A 21,680-nucleotide genomic window follows, 5' to 3' on the forward strand; every position below is an offset into this window, starting at 1 on the left:
TTAGATGGAGTTTCACTCTTGTTGCCCAGGCTGGAGTGCAATGGCATGATCTCAGCTCACCACAACCTCTGCCTCACAGGTTCAAGCGATTCTTCTGCCTCAGCCTCCCGAGTAGCTGGGATTACAGGTGTGGGCCACCATGCCTGGCTAATTTTGTATTTTTAGTAGAGATGGGTTTTCTCCATGTTGGTCAGGCTGGTCTCAAACTCCCGACCTCAGGTGATCTGCCTGCTTTGGCCTCCCAAAGCCCTGGGATTACAGGCGTGAGCCACCGCGCTCGGCCCATTAGACTTTTAAAGATAGCTTTTTATCATGGAAAATTTCAAACATACCCAAAAGTAGAGAGACCAGTATAAAGATCCTCTATGAACCCATCACTCATCTTCAGCAATTATTAACCATGAACATCCTTGTGAACAAAATCACAGAGTCCCGACCCCCATGAGTCTCACACATTAACCGAGAGCACCAGGTAAACCCAAATAACAAGGAACTACACGGCATGCCAGGTGGCCACAGATGCTGTGGAGAACAAGAGGCTTGTGAGAGACAAGGGGAGTATCTGGTGGGATGTGTGTTGAGGATGTTTAAAGCCAGTCTCTAATGAGGCAAAGGAGAAAGCCACACTCTCCCAGGGGAGAGCCTTCCAGGTAGAGGGCGCACCTCGCCTGGTGTGTTCTGGGGGCAGAGAGGAGGCTGCCTGCTGAGTGAGAGGAGCAAGGGATGAAAGGGGAGAGGCCAAGTGCAGTGGCTCAGGCCTATCATCCCAGCACTTTGGGAGGCTGAGGTGGGCAGATCAACCTAGGAGTTCAAGACTAGCCCGGGCAACGTGGCGAGGCCCCATCTCTACAAAAAATACAAATGTTAGCCAGGATTGGTGGCACATGCCTGTAGTCCCAGCTACTTGGGAGGCTGAGGTAGGAGGATCACTTAAGCCCTGGAAGCAGAGGCTGCAGTGAGCTGTGATCATGCCACTGCACTGCACTCTAGCCTTGACGATAGAGTGAGACCCTGTCTCAAAAACAAACAAACAAAAAAAGTGGGAAGCTGAGGTTAGAGTGGAAGGGGATCATGAAGGGCCTTGTCGATGTTGTAGAGACTTGAGTTTTTGCCTGAATGAGATGGGAGCCATTGGCAGGCTGTGAATGACAGGCACTGACTTTCCAAACGGTCACTCTGGCCACAGAGTTGAGAACGGAGTTGAGTTGGCCAAGCATGTGCTGTGGGGACCGAGGGTGTGTGAGAGAGGAGTGAGCCAGGTGAACCGGGCCCCAGCATGGAAGGAGGCGGTGGGGACAGGAGGAGAGGGAGGTGCCAGGACCCATGGGTTCAGGCCCCATAAGCCACTGGGTCTGGGATTCATGAGGAAGGGAGCTACACAGAGTGGCAGGTTCTGTAACTGGATTATGGGATGGGCAGTGATAGGTGATGACAAGGGCAGTGTTTTTGTCACGGGGCATCTGACCCGTTAGCAGTTTGTGAAATCAATGTAGTGGATCCAAAATGGCATTTTTTAAAACAGAATGGAATGGAACGGAATGGAATAGAATAGAACAGGCTGGATGCAGTGGCTCACACCTGTAATCCCAGCGCTTTGGGAGGCCGAGGCGGGCAGATCACCTGTGGTCAGGAGTTTGAGACCAGCCTGGCCAACATGGTGAAAACCCATCTCTACTAAAAATACAAAAGTTAGCCAGGCATGGTGGTGGGTGCCTGTAATCCCAGACAATTGCTTGAACCTGGGAGGCAGAGGTTGCAGTGAGCCGAGATTGTGCCACTGCATTCCAGCCTGGGCACCAGAGCAAGGCTCCGTCTCAAAAAAAAAAAAAAAATTAGCTAGGCATGGTGGTGCGCTACTCAGGAGGCTGAGGTGGGAGAATCACTCAAACTTGGAAGACGGAGGTTGCAGTGAGCTGAGATTGCACCACTACACTCCAGCCTGAGCAACAGAGCAAGACTCCATCTAAAAAAAAAAGAATAGAATAGAACAAAATGGAATGGATTGGAAAATCTCAGAGTGTGTCACACATGGCGAAGCTGAATATGGTGTCAGGAGAGTTGTTGCACATGTTTGTGTCTGTTTACTGGGCTGTGTTACAAATCCAACTTTCAGAACAACTTGAAGCTACTGGTCCAGGAAAACAGGGTGGGGTGTGCGCAGCCAAGATGGGGGAAGATGAGGTGATTACAGGAGAAGGGGGCACAGAACAATGGGGAATGGAATTGGTTGTGTTAGATCTTATAGTGGTCTATAAGAGAGACCCCAAATTCAGATTTTTAGGTGACCTTTCTTGATTTTTACAACACTGTACAGGCCCAACAAAGCACCACGTGTTTCCTGTTCTAGGAGAGGAGCAGGTCTTAGCACAGCTGCAGGGCTTCAGGAAAGGGGGTGCGCTCTGAGCCCATGGAGCTTGAGAGAAGTGCCTGAATGCCTGGGGGCCTGGGGGCTTGACAGCTGAGGAGCCCAGGTGGGTGAGCAGAACAGGCGTTGGTGTGGCTGAATAACGGCCGGCTGATGGCAGGGAAGGATGCATATTTATTTTCCACTTAGAGTTTAGGACTGCTATGATTCCCTGGTTGCAGAACCGATAAATCCATGCCCCATATGTCACCATGGACAGAGCTGGCTTCCTGTAATTTTTGCCAGCTCTACTTTCCCCTCCAGGCAGTGGTGGAGGGCAGGCCGGTGCTCTCCTCTGGCTCCCCAATGCCTGTGAACGTACAGAGATGAGGGAGGTTACAAAGGGCTTGTGCTGGGGGCCAGGAGCTTCACACACTGGGAATCAGGGGAAGATCACTGGCAGATGCGTTCATTCAACACACACAATGCTTAAAAGTCTTTTTATTTAATTTAAAAACTAGGAGATTTCACTCCAAATTCCATGTGGAGTTTCTTTTTTAAAAATTGAGCTGACTGGGCGCGATGGCTCACACCTATAATCCCAGCACTTTGGGAGGCCAAGGCAGGCGGATCATGAGGTCAAGAGTTTAAGACCAGCCTGGCCAACATAGTGAAACCCCAACTCTACTAAAAATACAAAAATCAGCCGGGCATGGTGGCGCACACCTGTAATCCCAGCTACTCAGGAGGCTGAGGCAAGAGAATTGCTTGAACCCGGGAGGCGGAGGTTGTGGTGAGCCAAGATCATGCCACTGCACTCCAGCCTGGGCAACAGAGCGAGACTCCGTCTCCAAAAAAAAAAAAAAAATCGAGCTGCCAGCAATGGGTGCCTTGCTGTCTGGCCACATGAGGCTGCCGCTGAACAGCAGGTGACCATGGCGGTCAGGGTTTCCATACCCTATCAGGGCATTCCTGGACCCCAGCGCTGGCCCTGTGAGCGCCTGTACCTCTGGCCCCTGCTGTAGGCAGTGGAAGTCAGTAACATGCATGGGATCACAGTTGGGGACACCTAAGCGTGCAAGGAAAGCCAGGATGCGAGTGACTCTCCACGGCAGCAGGAGGGCTCATGGGGCAGGTGGATCCCCTCCCTCTGGGGGCTTTGGGCCCATGGCACACTCCTTGCGCCACTGTCATTGTTTCACTGTTAGTATGCTTCCAAATCCCTAAATGGCGCAACCCCAAATAGGACATGGCCAAGACAAAAAGAGATAGTGCCACATCATGTGCCCTGTGTGAGGTGTGACCCTCTGGCCCAGCACCCAGGGAGGCAGTCGCTGATCGCTGCCTGTCTGCTCTCTCTCCCCAACAGTCCTGTGGGGTTGACTTTGAGGTCAAAGCATTCGCCACAGACAGCACCGATGCCGAAGAGGACAAAATCCCCAAGAAGTAAGAGTATGGTTGCGGAATAAGTGAGGGGTCTGCGGTGGGGGTGGAGAGAAGAGACGGCCCCCATCTTGTCTCTGTGGGACAGACCTCTTCCCGTAGGGCTGGCACGGCTGGGGTACCATCTGCATGTGGGATGGAGGTCAAAGGTTGATCATTTTTGGGGAAAAAAAGGAAAACAAGAAAATGACAGGGAAGTTAGCAACCTCCAGGGCTCATGTAAGCCCCGAAAAGCTCCCGGGTTTCCCCTTTGTTTAGATTTTGTTGTTGTTGTTGTTTGTTTGTTTTTTGTGGTAAAATATACACAATATGAAGTTTGCCATTTTAACCACTTTTTTTTTCTTTTTTTCTTTTATTTTTTGAAGTGGAGCCTTGCTGTGTCCCCCAGGCTGGAGTGCAATGTGACCTCGGTTCACTGCAACCTCTGCCTCCCAGATTCAAGCGATTCTCCTGCCTCAGCCTCCCGAGTAGCTGGGATTACAGGCGTGTGCCACCACGCCTGGCTAATTTTTTTTTTTTTTTGTATATTTAGTAGAGATGGGTTTCACCATGTTGGCCGGGCTGGTCTCGAACTCCTGACCTCGTCACCCACCCACATTGGCCTCCCAAAATGCTGGGATTACAGGCGTGAGCCACTGTGCCCGGCCCATTTTAACCACTTTTAAATGTACCATTCAGTGGCTTAAGTACATTCTGAATGTTGTGTAGCCTTCACCACTGTCTATACCCAAAACTTTCCCATTGCCCGAGCAGGAACTCTACAACCATTAAGCCTTCCACTCCATCCCCCCCATTCTCCCACCCCCTGTGCTGTTTTCTTTTTTCACCTAAACAAGATTTCCGCCTGGCCCGTCACACTGTCTCCTCATACCCCATGTACACATCTCTGGAGGCGCAGGATAGAGAGCTGCAGTAATGGAGCTTGCATGTATATGGCAGCTATTCCATGAGGCCCTTGACGCCCTCACACCTCAGCCTCGCTGATAGGAGGCAGAGCTGGGAACCCACGGAGCCTAAGAGGCTAAGCTTGGCCCTCGGGATGTTGCCAGGCCCCACAGCTTCCCCCACAGGGAAGGGACCAGAAACCAGACCCCCAGGCTCTTCCACCATCAGGGCTGCCTCAGGCTCTGACCAGTGTCCTTGCCCTCTTCCCGTCCACCCTGTCTCCGTGGGGAGCGTTCCTGGAGAATCTCCGTGTGACGGTGGGGAGAGAACAGAGGCCTCCCTGAAGCGGCCTGGGTGCCAATCCCTGGCTTGTCTGTGGCTGTTCCCCGCAGGAGCTCCGTGCGATTACTGATCCGCAAAGTACAGCATGCCCCACTTGAGATGGGTCCCCAGCCCCGAGCTGAGGCGGCCTGGCAGTTCTTCATGTCTGACAAGCCCCTGCACCTTGCGGTCTCGCTCAACAAAGAGGTAACCACCTACCATCGCTACTACCCACAGGGCAGCAGGCCTAGGGGCAGGCCCCACACCCCTCTCTTTACCAGCCTTGCAAGGTGCCTTGCAAGGAAGCTTGTTTCTAGGATAAAGCACCAATCACTTGATTGGGCTGTTTTCACAGCCTGGAGCTGGTCAGCATGGTCCTTAGAGGAGGATGGAACTGGCTTGCATTCCACCCACTGGCTGTCCCGAGGGACTGGGGAAGGAAGGGGTGCTGCTTTTCACATACCTGCCCCCCAGCTGTCTTTGCCCTCTCCACCTCCATGGGCCTTGTTCACCCATGGAGCATCAATAGCTGTGGTATCCCAAATTCTTTACTTCCTGGGAAATTTAAGTTTCGCAGAAACCATGTGGGATGGCGGTGTCACCTGCGATGTCATCTCTTAGGGGTGTCATGGTGGGAAAAGGTGAGAGCTGCTGGCCGAGGCTGGCTCTGGTTCCTCTGGTCAGCAGTCAGCCGTGTGTGCACTGTGTGTGTGTACACGTGTGCGGGTGTGCCCAGGGGCTGGGTTACATGGGCTTTGCTGGGCGGGATGCCAGCCCTTGGCTTTCCCAGTGGTTTCCTTTCACTTCACTCATCCTGCCCCCATAACCTCCTGGCCCCTGGCTCCTCTGATGTGATGATCGGAACTCCATTTCCATTTCCCTCCCCAGCTTCCCACAGATGGGTGGAATGTGTTTCAGGCCCTTCCTTAGAAGAAACGTATTGCTATCACTTCATGTTCCTTAAATTCTGCCGCTTTTATTCCAGTGAAAGGGATTGAGATGAATCTAGAAACCTGTGAGATTAAAGACACCGCCACATCTGTTCTCTTCTTCTGACCTGTCTGCTGACTTTTCTAGATCTATTTCCATGGGGAGCCCATCCCTGTGACCGTGACTGTCACCAATAACACAGAGAAGACCGTGAAGAAGATTAAAGCATTCGGTAGGACCTTCTCCTCAGAAGTAGAGGGCAGAGTCTTCTAGAATTTCTGATCCTGTTTCCTGAGGGGTCACTTCTCTGGTCTGATAAGGCCCTTCTGGGTCCTTGAAACTGGCTACTTGTCTGTGCTGTCATAGGCAGCAGGACTGTGGAGGGAGAAAGGCCTTACAAGTTATCTCATTCAACTTTCTGCCCACTTATGGCTGGTTTTTGTCTTGGAACAAAATTCCTGACAAGTGATCTCTTTCCATGGTCATGCCTTCCTGGAGGGGCCCCACAGTGCTCATCATTGTCGACAGGTGGAGCACATTGTCATGGGTGAGGCCTAATTTGTGGACTCATGCTGTGGGCTCTGTGATCCCAGATGGCATCCGCAGCAGGGGCTCCTTGTCTGCCTTTCCAGGCTTTGTGTGGCTCTAAGGAGAGGTCCCACATGGAAGTGCTTTGTAAATGGTGCAGTGTGACTCTCTCAGCTCAAATGGCCATCATGTCATGGCTGACCTTCCCATATCCTACAGGGGAGGCACCTTCTGCCTATTGTTCCCACACATTAACTAAGCTCAAAGGGCATCAAAGCACAGGGGGTCTTATATGATGGTCTTATGTGGCTCTTTCATGAGAAAGACATGATAGAATGACCTGTGAGGGTAACCTCTAAGTTCAGTTTTTAACTCAAACATTGGATGACCAAGACAAAGTTAGACTTATACATCTTGGCGTGACTGTCCCAGGGCCCAGGACTGAGGATGTGGAACTTTCAGTCCTAAAATGGGCTCTCCCAGGCAAGCCAAGGTGAGCAGTGGCCCTAGGTGTCATATACCACTTTTCCCTGTGAGTCATCACAGATGAGGGTCAGAAATCCTGATGCATGAAGACTAAGGAATTCTAGACTTTTCCTTTCTTCCTTCCTTCCTTCCTTCCTTCCTTCCTTCCTTCCTTCCTTCCTTCCTTCCTTCTTTCCTTCCTTCCTTCCTTCCTTCCTTCCTTCCTTCCTTCCTTCCTCCCTTTCTTTCACAGAGTCTCCCTCTGTCACCCGGGTTGGAGTGCAGTGGTGTGATCTCGGCTCACTGCAACCTCCACCTCCTGGGTTCAAACCATTCTCCTACCTCAGCCTCCCAAGTAGCTGAGATTACAGGCATGCACCAATTTTGCCTGGCTAATTTTGTATTTTCAGTAGAGACGGCGGTTTCGCCATGTTGGCCAGGGTGGTCTGACCTCAGGTGATCCATCTGCCTCGGCCTCCCAAAGTGCTGGGATTACCAGCATGAGCCACTGCACCCAGATAGCTGTTAACTTTTTTAAAACAAAATATTAATTGCTTTCTATAGGCTGGGCACTGTGCTGCATGCCTTGCAGAAATTGTTTCTTTATCCTCAAACTTTGGCTGGGTGTGGTGGCTCACGCCTGTAATCCCAGCACTTTGGGAGGCCAAGGTGGGAGGGTCCCTTGAGCCCAGGAGTTCAAGACCAGCCTAGGCCATATAGGGAGACCCTGCCCTTATTTTTTAAAAAAATCCTCAAGCTTAATTTTAAAGGTGATTAAAAGTCATCTTTTTAATTATCACAATGTCCCTATGAGTTAGATGCGATTATTACCCCCATTTTACTGATGGGGAAACTGAGGCTTAGAATAGATAAATAATTTACCCCGCAGTTAGGGGCTAAGCCAAGATTGGCACCCAAACAGCCTGGCTCCAAGCCCACCTTCCTATCCACCACGTTCCACCCACCAACCAGTCCTGTGCTGCGTCTAGCTAGTCTCTTGGAGGATAGGAAGGATAATGTTCATGAAGTAAGATGGAGGATGTTAGATGGGGCTGAGCATGGGAAAGGAGGGGTCTCCCGGGAGCTGCAGCCTCAGGGGACATGGGTGGGAGTTGATACAGAGCAGGTTATGGGTGACCAGAAATGGCCTGGAGACAAGACTTCAAAACCCCAGCCTTGAAGCTGAGGGCTGAGAAAGCCTAGCCTGGGAAGTGGAGGGAAACCATCATCAGAGAGGAGAGACCAGCGTGTACTCTGGGAGGCCGCAGGGAACGTGCATGTGTGGGGGCACCAGTGCTGACCACCCGACTCCCGTCTTCCCCTTGCAGTGGAACAGGTGGCCAACGTGGTTCTCTACTCGAGTGATTATTACGTCAAGCCCGTGGCTATGGAGGAAGCGCAGTGAGTAGCTGGTGGGGTTTCGTTTCCTGGGCGTCTCAGCATTCTGTGTCAAGTTTCTCGCCGTTTATTGCTGAAGAAGGAACTAGAATGTTCAGCTAGCTCGCCAGCCTTCCACTTCCTTCCTCTTTCTCCCTTCGAGGGCTGCACAGAAAGTTAGCATCTTAGCTCTACATCAACCACACCCCTCTGTGCCCATTTTACAGGAGTTCTGAGGATTAATGCAAGCCAAAGAATGACGCAGAAGAGAGAAATAAAGACAGAAATGTCACCATGGGATCAGCTGGCTTTTTCTATTTATCCTTGGAATGAATTGTTAGAAATTTGATACTATTTCCATCTCCCAGAAGATGGTCAAATGAACTGTCAGCCCAGGCTACGATTCCCTATCTTTTGATCTCAAATTGAAATCTTAAACCAGTGACAACTGGATTAGAATATATCCATTCTTAGCCGGTTGTTGTGAATGACTTTTCCCCTTTGTTAGAATCAAAAACAAATGAGAATCCTGCCATGGTTCCTTTATGCTGGCCTGAGAGACCTGCCCAGCTTTGCTGTGTGCCACAAAGTCAAATAGATTCATTTAATACATGGCTTGGGGTGGGGGGCGATGATCCCCCACCTCCAGCCCCCTGAGAGGATAGCTCGACCGGATCTGAACTCTTTGCCTTGCTGGCATGTTCTAAGCACCGTTGTATGTAAAAAATATTAGCAGGGTTAGAGGAAGGTTAGGGTAGGGGAGTGATGAAAGACAACTGATTCCTTAAGATAATATAAGGAAATAGATTTTTTTGAGATGGAGTCTCACTCTGTTGCCCAGGCTGGAGTGCAGTGGTGAGATCTCAGCTCACTGCAACCTCCACCACCCGGGTTCAAGCCATTCTCCTGACTCAGTCTCCCAAGTAGCTGGAATTACAGGTGCCCGCCACCACACCCAGCTAATTTTATATATATATATATTTTTTTTTTTGTGACAGAGTTTTGCTCTTGTTGCCCAAGCAGGAGTGCAATGGCGTGATCTTGGCTCACTGCAACCTCTGCCTCCCGGGTTCAAGTGATTCTCCTGCCTCAGCCTCCTGAGTAGCTGGGATTACAGGCACACGCCACCACCGCTGGCTAATTTTTTGTATTTTTATTAGAAATGGGGTTTCACTATTTTAGCCAGGCTGGTCTCGAACTCCTGACCTCAGGTGATCTGCCCACCTCGGCCTCCCAGAGTGCTGGGATTACAGGCGTGAGCCACCGTGCCTGGCCGATTTTGTATTTTTAGTAGAGACAGGGTTTCACCTGTTGGCCAGGCTGGTCTCAAACTCCTGACCTCAGGTGATCTGCCCGCCTCAGCCTCCCAAAGTGCTGGAATTACAGGCATGAGCCACCACACCCGGCCTATATGGTAATATTTAAAAGGCAACTTTAGGAGAAACTATTACTGTTACTCAAAACAAATTCAACCTTCAGGTCTACAAGGGAGGGAGACAGGAAAGAACCGCCACTCATTGCCTCCTTTCTGCCAAGCCTGAGCTCTGTTCTGCCTTTAGGGGATCCTTGCACATCCCTGTGCCCTGGGGGTCTTGGCCCTGGTTCACCTTTCCACATGTGCTCAGCAACATGGGAGCAAAGGGTCCTGGCCGAGTTTTCCCCTAATATATATTCCATCACCTGGTCCTCTTTCAAAATGTTGGGTGCATTTTGGGTCAAAGATTCCCAGGAAACTGGAAAGCATCCCAAAGTTCCCCAGAGGCTGGAGGAGCCTGGGAGCTGGACTGGACCATGCTGACGAGTCTCAGGCTAGAGGCCACTCAGAAAGCTGCAGAGCAGGAGCCATCGTCCCAGAGCCCTGTGGCTTCTGGGGCTTTGGTGGGCAGGCTTCCACGGAACCAGGTCAGACCTGACTCCCAAGCTGCTCCCCGCCATCCAAACCCACATCCTGAAGCTCTGGGGAGTGGCCCCAGGGCCTTGGCATAGTCCTTTGGCAAGCTCTGTACAAACACAAAAAGTCCATCCTCTGAGCCCAACCCCAAGGGCCCTCTTCCTATTCCAGCCATCTTTACAGTGCTGTTTCTGCTTTTTTAAATGCCCAAATTATGCTCACTAAGAGAAGTTCCACCAGGACCCAGATGGTAGGATGTGGGCCACCTTGGGCTCTGGCAGATTTCCATAAAGAGCTTCCTGTAGACACGAGGCAGGATAGGGGACAGCTGCTTTTACCTATCCAGGGAAACTTGATTAGGGAAAGGAAGTCCTTTCCCAGAGGGGCAGTTCAGACTTCCAGCTGTCTCAGGACAGCTTTAGAATGGTCCTGATGCTGGCCACACCCCACCTTGTTCTGGCTAGGTACAGGATGGAGGGTGTGCTGCCGGCATGAATGGGCTCTGCCATCAGAGAGTGTGCAGCCATGTGACTGTGGGCACACTTCCTGTCTGGAAAATAGGGATCTTGGAGCACCTGCTTGGTATGGGGTTGATGAGGGTGAGGTGAGAGTTTTGAGGACAGGCCTTAGCACTAGGCCTGGCACACAGCACGCACGTAAGTGGAGGAGCCAACTCTCCAGCCCCAGAGGCTGCTTCATGATCCTGGCCATGCTGCCATGTGTCTGCCTGGAGAAACACACATTGCTGTGTCCCCAGCTTGATCCCAGACCCGCCTGTTGGCACAGGGTCCCCGCCATCTGTCAGATGTTGAGAAATCTATACCCCAACTGATGACGAAGAAGATCCAGTAGAGAAAGAGCATGTGCTGCTTTGGACCCAAGCTATTTGGTCTGTGTGAGCCACAAATTGTGGGTCCCTGCATTGCCCCTCTAGACAACTTACCACACAGTCACACTGTGACCCCCTTATAGTGACAGTTTTTGGTGACAAGAGGCTTTCTGGCCTGGACTCGTTGCTGACACCAGCGAAAAGGTTCTGCAGGCCACTGTGTGGTTCACAAAGTCTCAGGAGGAGGCTGTGGTCTCTGACTCTCGAGCCAGTTTGTCTCATTAACTCCATAGAACATTCTAGAAATTCAGCAAATTCAGAATAGGCTGAGTTGCTTGAAGAAATATCCTCCTGTTGTTGCCAGCCCACCCTGAGATTTCACAAGCACTGTTCTGCTTCTCGTAAGGCAAGTTCCCAAGCACCTGAACCCACCTTCCCAGGAGGTCCATCAGGGGATGTGGATCCTGGAAAATGCCTAATGTCAAATAGGGGCTCATGGGGTCCATGGTAGCTTTGATGGTTATAAATCTCCTCTGTTCTTCTTCCTCTAGAGAAAAAGTGCCGCCAAACAGCACTTTGACCAAGACACTGACGCTACTGCCCTTGCTGGCTAACAATCGAGAAAGGAGAGGCATTGCCCTGGATGGGAAAATCAAGCATGAGGACACAAACCTTGCCTCCAGCACCATGTGAGTCCTCGAGGCTCAGGGAATAAGCCCTGGCAGGGCGGGCTGGTGCTGGTCTGCTCCCCTTCACGTCACCCCGCTGGGCTTGCAGGCATGCAAGTGCAGCATGGTGGTCTGGTGTGTATAGTGTGGAGTGCATACCTATGGGCCCACACAAGGATCCCACTCTCACCCCTGGTGTGATGTGGGGGTTACACCCATGGGCCCTGGAGATAGCTGTGCGCTAACCCCAGCTCTGCTGCTGACCCTGGGAAAACACCTTGAGTTCTCTGAGAACCTCAGTTTTCCTGTTTGTAAAGTGGGGGCGATAATAGTTCAAGTCTCATAGAGTGGTTATAAGGATTCAGTGAGACAATCCATGTAAAGCGTAGGGCCTGACACACAGAAAGTGCTCCAGGAATGTCAGCTACTGTTTTCAGAAGCATCACTAGCTAGTGTAGTGCCCTAAACATGTAAACTGAGTAATGCTTTTGGCTGTATTAATTAATTAATTCATTCATTCATTCGTCCATTTCCATCAGAAATTGTAAAGAGCAGGAGGTCCTAATGACTTTAGATGTCCATTAAATTTAAATGAAATTAAGTACTGATCTGCTGACCCTGACTCAAAGGATGACTGGCTGAATTTGGGCAGCAGATCTAGCAAAGACTGTACAGTGAATTTCCCAAGTCAGCGTCCACTGTCCTTCCAAGCCACGCTTCTGTGCTTCCCTTCCCGGGAGCATGTCGTGGGCTCAAGGCCCACTCACCGCCACCTCCCCATGTGATATGCTGGGGGTTCCCTCTGTGGCCCCAGTAGACCACCTCCGAGGTGATGCCAATGGCCGGGAGACTGGATTGTTTGACCCCATGACCCCGACGCTCAGTAGCTCACACTCTCTGAGACCAAGAGTGGGGAACAGTGAACAATTGGCAGAAAGCAGGTGGAAGTCAAAGGATTTTCTGAGGATAATTGGCCAAGTTACTGTGTTAGATTCTAAAGCACATTTGTGAAGCTCCAGGAGAGAGAATATCAGGGAAACTGAGAGCCTAGATCAATGTATTCAAGGGCGTAGGGATCGTAAGATGAACAATGATGGCTCACCACACTGTGGGAATGTTTCATGGTGTGTGGACTAGTTTCTAAACACGTACGACTCGGCTGGGCATGGTGGCTCACACCTGTAATCCCAGTACTTTAGGAGGCTGAGGCGGGTGGATCACCTAAGGTCAGGAGTTGGAGGCCATCCTGGCCAACATGGTGAAACCCTGTCTCTACTAAAAATACAAAAATTAGCCAGGCGTGGTGGTGGGTGCCTGTAATCCTAGCTACTCGAGAGGCTGAGACAGGAGAATCGCTTGAACTCGGGAGGCGGAGGTTGTGGTGAGCCGAGATTGTGCCATTGCACTCCAGCCTGGTGACAGAGCAAGACTCCATCTCAGAAAAAAAAAAAACCAACCAACAGAACAGAACAAAAAAATCATTTATGACTCTCCACACCTCCATGAGGAAGGTATATTTATGTGCATTTTATAGGTAAGGAAATTGAGGTTGAGCCAGAATGAAAGACTTATCCAAGGCCACTGAATCAGTTAATAGCAGAGCAAAGTCCACTCCACAGCAAATCTCCCAGCCCAGGAAGATGCCAGGGGTTCTGACTTGCAGGGTGTTCTCAGGCACGTGGCAGAGCATGTTCTGTTCAGCAGCTGCTTGGCCCCATTCAGCGCAAGGTAGAATTAATCTCAGCTGGGAGGAGTAGCTCACACCTGTAATCCCAGCACTTTAGAAGGCCAGGGTGGGCAAGTCGCTTGAGCCCAGGAGTTTGAGACCAGCCTGGGCAACATGGTGGAAACCCATATCCACAAAAAATTAAAACATTAGCTGGGCATGGTGGCACGTGCCTGTAGTCCCAGCTATTTGAGAGGCTGAGATGAGAGGATAGCTTGAGCCCAGGAGGTCGAGGCTACAGTGACCTATGATCACGCCATTGCACTCCAGCCTGGGTGATAAAATGAGACCCTGTCTCAAAAAAAAAAAAAAAAAAAAGTCAATCCCAGCAAAGAGGGGGATCTCAAGCTCGTACCCCTTTTTTCCCTTTGGAGGCATCCTCTCCTCACCAGGTACTTGGCCATACTCTGCAAGTCCAGAGATATTCTGACAGAGATATCTGCAAGTCCATAAAGATATTCTGTCCTCTTTTAAAAATTATTTTTATTTTTTTTTTGAGATGAGGTCTCAGTCTGTCACCCAATCTTGGCTCACTGCAACCTCCACCTCCCGAGTTCAAGGGATTCTCCGGGCTCAGCCTTCTGAGTAGCTGGGATTAGAGGCTCCCGCCACCCATGCCTGGCTAATTTTGTACTTTCAATAGAGATGGGGTTTGGCCATGTTGGCCAGGCTGGTCTCAAACTTCCTGAACTCAAGCAATCTGCCTGCCTCGATCTCCCAAAGTGCTGGGATTAAAGGTGTGAACCACCGTGTCCGGCTATTCTGTCCTCTTTTAAAGGAGCTCCGGACACCAGTGAGCCGAAGGAGCTCTCTGGGGAGCACTGTGGTCCTGGAAACATGGGTCTGAGACACCTCCCCTCAGAGGCTCCTGAGCTGACGTCTTCTTCCAGGCCCAGCACCTGCTGGCCACCACCCCAACTCTTTATCCAGAGCTGTTCCATCCTCCCCTGCCTTCTGACTGTAGCCTTCAGGTTTCTCGGGCTTTTTTTCTATCATTATTTACATGATTTTTGTTAGCATTTCATGATTTTTTTCATACCTTAATTCCTGTTATTGGACATCCTGGTATACTCATGTCCTCCGCGTTGGATCCCACGCGATAAGCATCTGTGATGAAATGCCTGGCACAGTGCCTGCCAGATAGTAGGACTTCAGTCCATATTAGTGGGATCTGGAATGACATTTCTGTCAAGGAACGTCACATTGCACTGTCTTTGGGGACACATCCGAGGGTCTCACACATCCTGCTCATTCACTTAAACATTGACAGCTCTCACTTGGTGCCAGGTCTGATGCTGGGTGCTGGGGACACACAGCTGGATATCTTGGAAGGCAGGAGAGAAGGAGGGGGCATTCTGGTGCAGGGTTGTGTGGCAAGGCTGGCGCGGGGGGCGCTGGGACACAGCTGGGGGTGAAGTAGCAAAGGCAGGCCAGGGCAGCTCGTGGGCTGCTTCTGAGGCTGAATCTGCAGGTGGCCACAGAGCTCAGAGAAGGGGCCTGGCACATGGGGGAGGAGTTGGTGAGATAATCCAGGCAGGCAAAGCCTGCTGGAGGACTTGGGGGCTTGCAGTTTTGGCAAGTGGTAGGAGGGAGTTGCCGAGGAGGATGACCGGGGGATGTGCATCTACAGAGGTCAAGCACAGAGAAGGGGGATGCACGCTCTGCCCTCTGGGAACTTCTAGAGGAGAAGACACAGGAATTCCTCCAGTGCATGTAAGGAGTCCCCACACCCACTCCCCAAGTACGTGAACTTCTAGGACTTTGGAAGCTCAGTGAGTTCACCAGTCCCTGGAGAACCTCCATGACGGCGTGCCTGCCTGGAACGGAAAGGCTGCCCATCTGCTCTTCACCCTCCTCTGCTCTCCATCATCCTTCTCCTTTTCCTTTCTGTTTGGGCAGCATTAAGGAGGGCATAGACCGGACCGTCCTGGGGATCCTGGTGTCTTACCAGATCAAGGTGAAGCTTACGGTGTCAGGGTAAGTGTCCCAGCACCAACCCTCGGGCTGCTCTGTCCTGCTCTTAGATGGTCTGAACTGTTCCTTTCCTGAATGACTGGGAGACAGAAAGCAAGGAAAGGCCCACAGCTTCTACCAAGGATTACCAAGTAGAGCTTCGGAGAGATTCTGTTTGTCTAGTACCATGCTTCTGTCTGATAAAATGTCAGGTGGGAAAGAGTGGAGAAGCAGACTCTGAAATGTGTGCACTCTTAGCGCCACTTTGCAAAAATACATGTGCATATGTGCATGTGGTAGAAGTTGATGTGCAAGAATGAAGATTAGTCAAATGTTATCCTTCAGAAAAGAAAAACTGCTGTGAAAGAACTCTCAGTAAATCTTCATGTTTTTGCATCTTAGAAGGTATCCATCCATAAAGTGGGGACTTTTCCCTCCCCTCTCACACATGTAATCACAGGGCACAGGAGTCTTCTTTTCTTACAAGAGTGCCAATATCTCAGAGTTTTAAGGGAACAGGTTTCCACTTTCATTTTCATGGGAAGCCAATTTCTTCCATTTGTTTAATCTTAACCAAAAGGGAAAAACTTGAATTCTCATTTTCGTTTCAAATTCCATTGCCAAAGGCTTTGGCTTTTTACCTGGATGAGCCTTGGGTAGTTCTGCCATCAAAGGCAAGTCTGTGCCTAGGTTTCATATTTCTAAGTAGTAAAGAATTCCCTTGAGTAAAATAAGGGTTTTAAAAAAGAGTTTCCCAAATTTCTAACAAAGTAGAACATGGGTCTATTTTGCATTTTTCGTTAGCATAGTGTTTTGTTTTTGTTTTTGTTTTTCACAGTGGATAGTGCATAAAAGGATCTAAAAACAGGGTGGAGTTTCTTTTAGCAGTCAAGGAAAGCAACCAGAAGGTATTTCATAATGACCCCTTGTGACTTATCTTGAATGTTAGGGCTTGACTTTTTTTTTTTTTTTTTTTTTTTTTTTTTGAGATATAATCTCACTCTGGAGTGCAGTGGCATGACCTCGGCTCACTGTAACCTCCACTTCCCAGGTTCAGGTGATTCTCCTGCCTCAGCCTCCTGAGTAGCTGGGATTACAGGTGCCCACCACCATGCCCAGCTAATTTTTGTATTTTTAGTAGAGATGGGGTTTCACCATGTTAGCCAGGCTGGTCTCGAACTTCTGACCTCAAGTGATCTGCCTGCCTCAACCTCCCAAAGTACTGGATTACAGGCGTGAGCCACCGCACCCAGCCAACTTTTTTTTTTTTTGAGACGGAGTCTTATTCTGTCACCCAGGCTGGAGTACAGTGGCATGATCTCAGCTCACTGCAACCTCCACCTCCCAGGTTCAAGCAATTCCCCTGCCTCAGCCTCCCGAGTAGCTAAGATTACAGGCTCCTGCCACCATGCCCAGCTAATTTTTGTATTTTTGGTAGAGATGGGGTTTTACCACATTGGCCAGGCTGGTCTCGAACTCCTGACCTCAAGTGATCCACCCACCTCGGCCTCCCAAAGGGCTGGGATTACGGGCATGGTCCACCATGCCTGGCCTTTTTAAACTAATCATCTTGAGAAAGAGATGAAGTCACAGGTAATGAAGTTGAACATTAAGGAATGGGAAGACCCTGGACGTTGTGAGTTCGGGTGCAAGGGCCATGAGAGCTGGGCTGTGTCCTGCCTCTGAATCATGGGAAAGGGTCGTGTTACCACTGTGACAGTTAACCACAGGCATTTGTTTGTGTTTTCTAGCTTTCTGGGAGAGCTCACCTCCAGGTAAGCCTGTTCACCTTCCTTGTTTGATTGTTTCTCAAGATATCAAAGGCAGCAAACCTGGGGCTCCAAAACGGTTTCTGGTGAAAGCTGCTTTCTGGGCAGTTGTGCTCATAGGTGTTAGGAATGATGCTTTGCCTTCGGATGCCTCACAGAACTGTGGCTCATAGGCGTTTCTTTGGGACCAGATTTCTTTGGGACCACAGCTAGACCTATGCCTGGGTAAGGACACACACATACACACCCAGAAAACTGGCACACTCCACGCAGCCAGCTTGTGTGTGTGTGTGTTGGGGGGGAGGGTAAAATACACATAACATAAATTTTACCATTTTTTTTAAATTTTTTTTATTTTTTGAGATGTAGTCTCACTCTGTTGCCCAGCCTGGAGTGCAGTGACATGATCTTGGCTCACCGCAACCTCCACTTCCTGGGTTCAAGCAATCCTCCCGCCTCAGTCTCCTGAGTAGCTGAGATTACAAGCGTGTGCCACAACACCTGGCTAATTTTTGTATTTTTAGTAGATACTGGGTTTCACCATGTTGGCAAGGCTGGCCTCGAACTCCTGACCTCCAGTGATCATCCTGCCTTGGCCTCCCAAAGTGCTGGGATTACAGATATGAGCCACCACACCTGGCATAAATTTTACCATTTTAACCATTTTATTTTATTTTATTTTATTTATTTTTTTGAGACGGAGTCTTGCTCTGTTGCCCAGGCTCGAGTGCAGTGGCATGATCTTGGCTCAGTGCAACCTCTGCCTCCTCGGTTCAAGCGATTCTCCTGCCTCAGCATCCGGAGTAGCTGGGATTACAGGCGCACGCCACTGTGCCCGACTAAGAGCTGGGATGATGCAGTACATAACCTCAATGCCTGTCTCAAACGTTTCTTAACTTGCTGCTTCTTCATGCATAATTTAAAAGGCAGCTGTCACTATTTGCAATACCAAAAGGTAGAAACAACCCAAATGTCCACCAACAGATGAATGGGATAAACGAAACGTGGTATATCCATGCAATGGAATATTACTGAGCCATAAAAAGGAATGGAGTACTAGTACATGCTACAACATGGATAAACCTTATACTAATAACACTACACTAAGTGAAAGAAACCAATAACAAAAGGCCACATATTGTATGAATCCATTTACACACAATATTCAGAACAGGCAAATCTATAGAGATAGAGAACAGATTAGTGGTTATGCCAGGGACTATAGGGAGGGAAAATGAGAGTGACTGGTTAATGGGGATGAGATTTTCTTTTTGGGTGATAAAAATGTTCTAGAACTAGATAGTGGTGATGGTTGCATAACAGCGTAAACGTATTTAATGCCACCGAATTCTGCACTTTAAAATGGTGAAGGCTGGGCAGGGTGGCTCATGCCTATAATCCTAGCACTTTCAGAGGCTGAGGCAGGTGGATCACTTGAGGTCAGGAGTTCAAGACCAGCCTGGGCAACATGGTGAAACCCCATTTCTACTTTTTAAAAATACAAAAATTAGCCAGGCCATGGTGGCATGCATTTGTAGTCCCAGCTACTCGGGAGGCTGAGACAGGAGAATTGCTTGAATCCAGGAGGTGGAGGTTGCAGTGAGCCGAGATTGCACCACTGCACTCCAGCCTGGGCGACAGAGCGAGACTCCATCTCAAAAAAAAAAAAAAAAAAAAAAAAAAAAAATCCCACTGCATTGTCTTTCAGCTTGGGCCTGGGGATCTTTTGTGAATCTCTGCAGCCATAGGTCTTTGCTGTGTCACTTATAATTGTGTGTGTGTATGTATTCACACCAATCTTCATTCTTTTTTTCTAGTGAAGTCGCCACTGAGGTCCCATTCCGCCTCATGCACCCTCAGCCTGAGGACCCAGGTCAGTTATGTCCTTTTTTAGCTTTCTTTAATTATTTACTACTTGCAGATTTATTGTTGATGTATTTCTAGTCTTTCTTGACCACACCTCAGAGCATGGGAGTGGCCAGGTGTAAGAGATTCCATGTGATCTGCAAGGTGAATAGTCTAGGGGGAAGGGAGGGCCCATCTGTTCAGCGCTGAGCCGGGTAGATTATCCACCTTCAGCTGGAGTCTGCAAGACGTAGCATCCTTGCTCTTGGACAGGGACAATCTCACGAGGTTTTATCAAGAATGATTTAAGAGCAGAAGCTCTGCTGTCAACAGACCTGGATTTAGAATTAAAGATGATTTAGGTAAAAACTTAATTTGAGAGCACGAGAATTTTGCATTTCATTTGGAAACAAAGGCCTCAGGTTTCATTTGAAAGCATTAACAGACATTTAAAAGAAGATAATTTTTTTTTTTTTTTGAGACGGAGTCTCACTCTGTCACCCAGTCTGGAGTGCAGTGGTGTGATCAAGCTTACTACAGCCTCGACCTCCTGGGCTCAAGCCACCCTCCTACCTCAGCTTCTGAAGTAGCTGGAACTACAGGCATACCACCACCCTCAGCTAATGTTTTTGATTTTTAGTAGAGATGAGGTCTTGCCATGTTGCTCAGGCTAGTCTTGAACTCCTGAGCTCAAGTGATCTTTCTGCCTCATCCTCCCAAAGTGCTGGGATTACAGGCATGAGCCACTACACCTGGCTGAAGATAACTTTTTTTTGTTTGTTTGTTTTTCTGAGATGGAGTCTCTGTCACCCAGCTGGAGTGCAGTGGCACAACCTTGGCTCACTGCAACCTCTGCCTCCTGGGTTCAAGTGATTCTCATGCCTCAGCCTCCTGAATAGCTGGGATTACAGGCGCCTGCCACCCCACCGGGCTAATTTTTGTATTTTTAGTAGAGATGGGTTTTCACCATGTTGGCCAGGCTGGTCTCAAACTCCTGGCCTCAGGTGATCTGTCCACCTCAGCCCTCCAAAGTGCTGTGATTACAGGCGTGAGCCAATGTGCCCGGCCTGACTTAATTTTTTAAAGTTCTTTTCCATATACAACTTTCACGTTCCAGTCATTATGGCCTTAACGGTGAACATATCACAATGTCAGGATGAAAGAATGATCTTTTGTACTGTGAGATTTCTGGGAGCAAAGGTTAAGACAAATCACCCCATGGTTACAAAATTCTGATTTCTAGAGATATGAGATAGATATGAGATAGATGAGATTTCTAGAGATAAATGTCATCTCTCCTGTCTTCTCTGCCTGGTTCTCGGCTCCCTGAGTCTAGGCTGGTAAGATTCTAAGCAGAGAAAGCATAAGCTATATGTAGTTAAGCCCTGCTGGAGCCTGGGGACCAAGTAATTTGTGTGTAATAAGTGCTGTGACATGCTACCAAGTTTTTATTGTCCCCTGTCAAGGGCATCTGTACTGAATCCGAAGATGCTGATTTGATTCTTCCTTGTTGTCTACCTCTGCAAGGCTGATGGTCCTGCTTAGTGTCATTCCTTCGCTTAGCACTGTGGGCCGCAGGGTATTTCTTGCCCAGGGGATGTTTTGACAAGCTAGCCTCTCTAGGGCCCCTGTATGTAGCGACGCTCATAGACGCTCCCTCCCAGTGCTGGCTTCCAGGTGGGCACCAGAGACGAGAGCAGGGGTTCACCATCAAATCGCTGCTGTGCTCCTCAAAACTAGGTGGGCAGAAAGCTAAAAAAGTACAAAAACCATTCAAATTAATAGTAGTTAGTCTGGGGATACAACACATGTGAAAACATAACCCAACAACAACAAAATCAATAAGTTAACAGAAATTGAAAACTTTGCGGCTGGGGGTTGGTCCTCAAGCTTTAATGCACACCCTAACCCTGGGGTGCTGGCGAACGTCAAGTCCCAGGTCTTAGCCCTCTGAAGCCTGACAGATGGAGGTGCCAGGGTGCACATGCTCACGGCACCCTGGCGACCCTGACCTCAATGGGGTCCAGAGGACATGGAAGGAGAAATACTTTGAAAGGTGAAGCAACTGGCTGGGCAGGGAGGCCAAGGCGGGCGGATCACTTGAGGTCAGGAGTTCGAAACCAGCCTGGCCAACAAGGTGAAACCCCGTCTCTACTAAAAATACAAAAATTAGCCAGGCATGGTGGTGGGTGCCTGTAATCCCAGCTGCTTGGGAGGTTAAGACAGGAGAATCACTTGAACCTGGGAGACGGAGGTTGCAGTGAGCTGAGATTGTGCCACTTCACTCCAGCCTGGGCAACAGAGCAAGATGCCATCTCAAATAAATAAATAAATAAATAAATAAATAAATAAATAAGGAAGGAGAAGCGACATCAGAGGGGGGCAAGGCTGATCAGGGAAAGCATCCTAGAGGTGAGACTGGGGGGGGGTTTCATTTGAGGAGGTGAAGGCTGTGGCACATTGTAAAGGAAGCAGCGATTTAAAATGCAAGGAGAGGCCGGGTGCGGTGGCTCACGCCTGTAATCCCAGCACTTGGGAGGCCGAGGCGGGCAGATCACTTGAGGTCAGGAGTTTGAGACCTGCCTGGCCAACATAGTTGAAACCCCTTCTCTACTAAAGATACAAAAATTAGCCCGGTATAATGGCGCATGCCTGTAATCCTAGCTACTTGGGAGGCTGAGGCACGAGAATCTCTTGAAACCAGGA

At 49.5% G+C, this 21,680-nt stretch overlaps 1 protein-coding gene across 1 annotated transcript in view; it reads left to right on the forward strand.

Annotated features, from left to right (window-relative positions):
- Positions 1-21,680, forward strand: part of SAG (S-antigen visual arrestin) — a 36,787-nt gene that overhangs the window by 14,125 nt on the left and 982 nt on the right. The window contains exons 6-13 of the mRNA XM_002813006.3: positions 3,714-3,790; positions 5,065-5,200; positions 6,071-6,155; positions 8,245-8,317; positions 11,565-11,702; positions 15,307-15,384; positions 17,112-17,135; positions 18,947-19,002. Of these exons, the coding sequence (XP_002813052.1) occupies positions 3,714-3,790; positions 5,065-5,200; positions 6,071-6,155; positions 8,245-8,317; positions 11,565-11,702; positions 15,307-15,384; positions 17,112-17,135; positions 18,947-19,002 (667 nt within the window). The remainder of the gene's footprint in view (positions 1-3,713; positions 3,791-5,064; positions 5,201-6,070; positions 6,156-8,244; positions 8,318-11,564; positions 11,703-15,306; positions 15,385-17,111; positions 17,136-18,946; positions 19,003-21,680) is intronic.

The sequence above is a fragment of the Pongo abelii genome, chromosome 11, assembly GCF_028885655.2.
Source record: "Pongo abelii isolate AG06213 chromosome 11, NHGRI_mPonAbe1-v2.0_pri, whole genome shotgun sequence".
NCBI lineage: Eukaryota > Metazoa > Chordata > Mammalia > Primates > Hominidae > Pongo > Pongo abelii.